The sequence below is a fragment of the Myotis brandtii genome, unplaced genomic scaffold, assembly GCF_000412655.1.
Source record: "Myotis brandtii unplaced genomic scaffold, ASM41265v1 scaffold131, whole genome shotgun sequence".
Lineage (NCBI taxonomy): Eukaryota > Metazoa > Chordata > Mammalia > Chiroptera > Vespertilionidae > Myotis > Myotis brandtii.
In genome coordinates, this window is record NW_005354632.1 from 4,795,216 (window position 1) to 4,802,183 (window position 6,968).

The 6,968-nt window shown below is 52.7% G+C and overlaps 1 protein-coding gene across 1 annotated transcript in view; it reads left to right on the forward strand.

Moving 5' to 3' along the window:
- The first annotated feature begins 5,950 nt into the window (after positions 1 to 5,950).
- The window catches only part of GNAT2 (guanine nucleotide binding protein (G protein), alpha transducing activity polypeptide 2), a 7,730-nt gene continuing 6,712 nt past the window's right edge, over positions 5,951 to 6,968 (forward strand). Inside the window, exon 1 of the mRNA XM_005860053.2 lies at positions 5,951 to 6,297. Within this exon, the coding sequence (XP_005860115.1) occupies positions 6,180 to 6,297 (118 nt within the window). The 5' untranslated portion in view covers positions 5,951 to 6,179. The remainder of the gene's footprint in view (positions 6,298 to 6,968) is intronic.

Consider the following 6,968-nt stretch of genomic DNA (forward strand, 5'->3'; position numbering starts at 1 on the left):
GGTCCCTTGCTTACATGGGTCCCAGCAGTCTTTCCAGGTGAACAACCAAGGCAGCTTTCCTGGGAAATGGCAAAGAAGAACCTGAGGGCACTGGGAGAGCCTGAGGAGGTCACCCACATTGCTGGGCACCGCAGGGAAGTGCGGATGGCAGCTGTGTGGCTTGGCTTCTTAGCCCCGAGAGGCTATTAAACCTCAGTCAGGAGATTCCTCATGGAAGTCCAGCAAAGCAGATTGCAACAGAGCCTATGATCAAATGCTATTCTTTTTTTTTTTTTTAATACATTTTTATTGATTTCAGAGAGGAAGGGAGAGGGAGAGAGATAGAAACATCAATGATGAGAGAGAATCATGGATCAGCTGCCTCCTGCATGCCCCACACGGGATTGAGCCCGCAACCCGGGCATGTGCCCTGACCGGGAATCGAACCGTGACCTCCTGGTTTATAGGTCGACACTCAACTGCTGAGCCACGCCGGCTGGGCTCAAATGCTATTCTTGTTGCACTTATGAAAACACCAGGCCAAATTTATTAAAACTCGGCTTATACAGTGAATTGGTCTTCACTTGGCTATCTTTGATAAAATGGGGGTGATTGTAGAGAGAAAAAAAAACACGTTTTAATAGAAACTGTAATATATCTTTGTAGATATCAGATCCTAGTGCTGTTCATTGTTGTTTGGGTTTGCTTTCATGTGCTACTTATAAACTGGACTAGATCCTGAATTCTTCCAGTTTCCTCCAATATCTGCCTGTGACTCTCCAAACGTTTCCAATTGTTCTCCCACCCTTTGCCTTGGGATTACTGAGAACTAATACTATTTCTTTCTGAGCCTTGCAATTACAGACTGCAGCTAGACAACACCCTGTACACTTCAGAGAAACCACCACAACAGGCTACCTGGTTAAAAGGAGTATACCCTGGCCCGGCCAGTGTGGCTCAGTGGTTAAACTCTGACCTATGAACCAGGAAGTCATGGTTCGATTCCCGGTCGGGACCACATGCCCCGGTTGTAGTCTCGATCCCTAGTGGGGGGGCGTGCAGGAGGCAGCCGACCACATGCCTGGGTTGTTATCTCCATCCCTAGTGGGGGGCGTGGAGGAGGCAGCCGATCAATGATTCTCTCTCATCATTACTGTTTCCATCTCTCTGTCCCCTCCCTTCCCCTCTGAAGTCAATGAAAATATTTTTTTTAAAAAGGAGTATACCCTGAACACCAGCACTCAGAACACAATGCTGCTGTAACGGCTGCTGAGAGGACTCCAGAGCTGAAATAAATGGTGTTAACACTGAGGACCTGCCCAACATAAAGCTCTCGGTATTTTGAAAACATTTGTTCATTTGGTTGCAAGCAACCACCAAAACTGAAAATAAATGCAAAATCTTGCTTAAAAAAAAGCACAATCCACATTAAATCTGGGAATCCATTCATGGTGACCTGCCTTCACTTACCTGGCTTTCCCCTCTGTGCCCCGATGGTCCTTCTACTCCCCCTGGTATTTGGGCCTTGTCTCTTTAACCTTCTCGTAGTTTGTCTCCTCCAGATGGCAACAGTTCCATGTTCATGAAGCTGATGGTCTTGCCAGGCTGCCAGCCCATCCCGGACAAGGAAGGCCTGAGCCCTCGCTGCTCTTCAAATGAGACAGCGAGAGAATTGTATTCCTCCCTCGCTCAGCAGGAAGCAGTCACCGGAGACCTCTGACCCTAATCCCTTCAGAATAAGGAGGATAAAACCTCCCGGGGGAAATGAGGCAGGATAAGGACTTGGGCCCAGGAATGAAAAAAAACCAGATGGCCAGGAAGACAAGTTAAGACCAGGTGGCCAGACGATGTCAAAACCACATCTGGAGCATGCTCAGTTGATCAAGGTTTGTCCGCTACGCAACCTTCCAGCGGTGGCGATAATGAGCAACACCACCATCTTGCCCCCACAGCACAGGCCAGAGATAGTTGCCAAGCAACCCAAAAGAAGGAGGAAGTAACCCCACCCTGACATGTTAAATTCCACCCCCTGAACCCTTCACCAGCCGCCTTTTCCAGCAAGCCCATCTTTCTTTTTGCACAAGCCCTCGTTGTCCCCAGCTTATAAAAGCGGCCAAACAGAGCCAGCCACGAAGCCAGCTCCGTACTGCTTCCCTTGTGCTCAAGTGTAAGCTTAATAAAATCTGTCTGGAAATTTCCCTGGGGTTTCCTCTCGATTTCTATCTTGGGGAACCCCCAAACCCCAATGCCATTAGCACTATGAGGATCACCTTTCTCTGCTTCTGTTCACTCCCCTCTGAAATGGGAATGGCACCTACATGCTCTACTGACTCCACCAGGGCACTGAACCCAAATGCGATGATAAAGGAGCTGCCACAGGGAAGGCACAGGAGCTGGAGACCGAGGCAGGTCACTGGGTGCATGCGCAGTAGCGGGTCTGTGCAAGCAGACCAGGTGAGGATCAGGAGTTCCCCTGCTCAGCTTAGTCGTGGGGAAGGGGAGCCAGCAAGCAGGAAGCAAGCAGAAGCAGCACGGAAGTTTGCAGAGGTGGCAGCTGAAAAAGGAACAAGCTAAGCATTTTCCCTGGTTGTGAAACAAGTCAGGTTCCTTTGACAAGGCACGGGCAGCTGTGATTAAGATCCTGCGTTTGCCTGTTTTGCCCAAGTGTTCTTTTTTTTTTTTCCCCAAGTGTTCTTTCTTTGGCCGCTTATTCGAGGGCCATAGAAAGAGAACATGGTATGTCTGTTTACTAAGCTTTGTGACCTTGAACAAGTGACTTAACCCCCAAGTCTCAGTTATCCGGGCTGTAAAATGGGGACAAGAGCACTCAGCTTGAAGTTACTGTGAGAATGAATTGATCTGAGCCCCATAAACTGTTTAGTACAGTCCCTGGCTGCTCCTTGCTGTGAATAGTGCAGGGCACAGCACAGCTCGGGCCCTGGTGTAAGTTACCAATATTGTTGGTAGGCTAGGGCAGGTATTACTGAAACCTTATAGCCAAGATTCCAGGACAGTCACCATTTCAAGGGCACTCTCCTGTTTTCCCTTGTCGCTGAGCACGTGTCCATTTTTGACTGTGAAAACACGGTCACCGTGGACGGCACCTTGGTGGCTGCCTAGTTCTCCATCAGCCCCGAGAGTCTGGGCCCAGGCCCAGTGCTTCTCAGATCCCCAGATACGCAGCTGCAGGGCGGCAGGAGGAGCAAGATGGTCGGCAGGTGCTCAGGGTTCCTGGCAGGTGGGAGACCGAGGTCCTACCTCCCCCTCTCTCAGTCCCACAGGCCACCGCTCACTGTCCCAGCTCTAAAAGGACAGAGAAAGTGAAATCCTTTGAGCTCAATGGTTCCCTGCTTTGGCTGCACATTAGAATCATAGAGACCCAGCTTATAAAAGCGGCCAAACAGAGCCAGCCACGAAGCCAGCTCCGTACTGCTTCCCTTGTGCTCAAGTGTAAGCTTAATAAAATCTGTCTGGAAATTTCCCTGGGGTTTCCTCTCGATTTCTATCTTGGGGAACCCCCAAACCCCAATGCCATTAGCACTATGAGGATCACCTTTCTCTGCTTCTGTTCACTCCCCTCTGAAATGGGAATGGCACCTACATGCTCTACTGACTCCACCAGGGCACTGAACCCAAATGCGATGATAAAGGAGCTGCCACAGGGAAGGCACAGGAGCTGGAGACCGAGGCAGGTCACTGGGTGCATGCGCAGTAGCGGGTCTGTGCAAGCAGACCAGGTGAGGATCAAGAGTTCCCCTGCTCAGCTTAGTCGTGGGGAAGGGGAGCCAGCAAGCAGGAAGCACGCAGAAGCAGCACAGAAGTTTGCAGAGGTGGCAGCTGAAAAAGGAACAAGCTAAGCATTTTCCCTGGTTGTGAAACAAGTCAGGTTCCTTTGACAAGGCACGGGCAGCTGTGATTAAGATCCTGCGTTTGCCTGTTTTGCCCAAGTGTTCTTTTTTTTTTTTCCCCAAGTGTTCTTTCTTTGGCCGCTTATTCGAGGGCCATAGAAAGAGAACATGGTATGTCTGTTTACTAAGCTTTGTGACCTTGAACAAGTGACTTAACCCCCAAGTCTCAGTTATCCGGCCTGTAAAATGGGGACAAGAGCACTCAGCTTGAAGTTACTGTGAGAATGAATTGATCTGAGCCCCATAAACTGTTTAGTACAGTCCCTGGCTGCTCCTTGCTGTGAATAGTGCAGGGCACAGCACAGCTCGGGCCCTGGTGTAAGTTACCAATATTGTTGGTAGGCTAGGGCAGGTATTACTGAAACCTTATAGCCAAGATTCCAGGACAGTCACCATTTCAAGGGCACTCTCCTGTTTTCCCTTGTCGCTGAGCACGTGTCCATTTTTGACTGTGAAAACACGGTCACCGTGGACGGCACCTTGGTGGCTGCCTAGTTCTCCATCAGCCCCGAGAGTCTGGGCCCAGGCCCAGTGCTTCTCAGATCCCCAGATACGCAGCTGCAGGGCGGCAGGAGGAGCAAGATGGTCGGCAGGTGCTCAGGGTTCCTGGCAGGTGGGAGACCGAGGTCCTACCTCCCCCTCTCTCAGTCCCACAGGCCACCGCTCACTGTCCCAGCTCTAAAAGGACAGAGAAAGTGAAATCCTTTGAGCTCAATGGTTCCCTGCTTTGGCTGCACATTAGAATCATAGAGACGATTTAAAAATCTTCATGCCTGGCCCAGCCGGCGTGGCTCAGTGGTTGAGCGTCAACCTATGAACCAGGAGGTCAAGGCTCAATTTCCGGTCAGGGCACATGCCCTGATTGCGGGCTCGATCCCCAGTGGGGAGAGTGTGTGTGTGTGTGTGGGGGGTAGGCATGCAGGATGCAGCCGATCAATGATTCTCTTCAATCTCTCTCTCTCCCTTCCTCTCTGAAATCCATAAAAAATTACTTTTTTAAAAAAGGAAAGAAAAATCTTCATGTCTGGACTGCATTCCAGACCAATTAAATCGGGGATTGAGCTCATAACCCGGGCATGTGCCCTGACGGGGAATTGAACCGAACCTTGACCTCCTGGTTCATAGATCAAGGCTCAACCACTGAGCCACACAAGCCGGGCTGGAAAAAACATTTCTAATCTTCCCAAGGAAGGGCAGCACCCCAAACAAAAGGCCCTGTCAGAGCCGCCTATGGTGATGGAGGACAGAGGGGTGTGCTTCGGTGCCTTGAAACAAGACCCCAGAATCTCTGTGATCAACCACTGAGCCACGCCAGCCGGGCTGGAAAAAACATTTCTAATCTTCCCAAGGAAGGGCAGCACCCCAAACAAAAAGCCCTCGCCAGGGCCGCCTGCGGTGATGGAAGACGGAGGGGTATACTTCGGTGCCTTGAAACAAGACCCCAGAATCTCTGTGACACTTCCCTGTCCTTGAAATCACTTTCGATCCTGCCAGAAAGGGAGCTTCTGAGAAGGTCTGGGGTAAGGCCTCAGTGTCTGCATTTCTTTTTTATTTTTAATGTATTTTTATTGATTACAGAGAGGAAGGGAGAGGGAGAAAGAGAGAAACATCAATGATGAGAGAGAATCATTGATCGGCTGCCTCCTACATGCCTCCCACTGGGGATTGAGCTCATAACCCGGGCATGTGCCCTGACGGGGAATTGAACCGAACCTTGACCTCCTGGTTCATAGATCAAGGCTCAACCACTGAGCCACGCCAGCCGGGCTGGAAAAAACATTTCTAATCTTCCCAAGGAAGGGCAGCACCCCAAACAAAAGGCCCTGTCAGAGCCGCCTATGGTGATGGAGGACAGAGGGGTGTGCTTCGGTGCCTTGAAACAAGACCCCAGAATCTCTGTGAAAGAGACTTTTAGGGGGTCAGCCCCTGAAAAGGAGGGGCAGTCGCTATCTCACTGCAGATCCCCAGCACCCGCACCCTGTTCTCCCGTGTCCGAACCCAGCAGGCCACCTCCCTGGTCACAGAAACACGGAGTCTTTGCCCTTTGTCATACTGAGCTCTTAATTGGCTTGGCCATCACAGCGCTGGATGTAAAGGCCGCAATCCCCAGACTAAGCAGCTCTCCAGCTGGGGCAGGGACGAGACGTGGAGCAGGCTCCCTCCCCAGGCCCCTGCAGACCCGCCTCTCAGGCCTGCGGATCTGACACTCCACCCCAGTTTACTGCTCCCTTACCTTCCTCCTCTCAGACCCGGAGACCCTAGAGGAGAAGCCGCCGGAGGAGACAGCGGGCGATGGGGAGCGGAGTCAGCGCTGAGGACAGACAGCTGGCCAAGCGGTCCAAGGAGCTGGAACGGAAGCTGCAGGAGGACGCAGACAAGGAGGCCAAGACTGTCAAGCTGCTGCTGCTGGGTGAGGCAGTGGGGAGATGAGCCGGGGAAGGAGAAGGCCCGCTCTGTCCAGCTTAGCCGGAGTCTGGGCGGGGGAGGACAGGCAGGTCCCTGTCCCGCTCCCATTCCAGTCTCGGGCTGGGGGGTCAGGAGCTCTAGATGCAGGTGCCAAAGCTCCGCTGGGATGGTTCTGCTAGTCCTTGGACCAGGAGCAGAACCAGGGCCAGGATGGCCCCGCCCATCTCTGAACCTAACCGAACCCAACACCTCGGTGCTTGGCCATACCACGCACCCGGGGCTTGCGGACGGGGCCCCACACGCAGCCAGAGGACTCGGAGTCCAGGACTCCGGAGGATGGCGGATGTGCAAGGCCTGCCTTGTGTACCATCGGTGTCATGTGGGCGCAGGGACGGGCCCACTGGCCGAGGCCCGGCTCCTTCTCGCTCTCGGTAAAAACAGCAGGAGCAGGCGCCCCTCGGGGAGGCCGGGCCTTCAGCTGGAGGCTCCTACCCTGAGGAGCTCCTAAGCAGATGAGGGGTTTGGGCTGGAGAGCCAGCACCTGGGTGGTCAGTCAGACACTAGTCGCAGCTGTAAATAGAATCAAGACAGTAGAGCTCGGCCACCTGGCTCAGGAAAACCACAGTGGCCGCCAGGCGGGTGGGGCTGTGCGGAGGGAGCTGGGCGGGTGTGCAA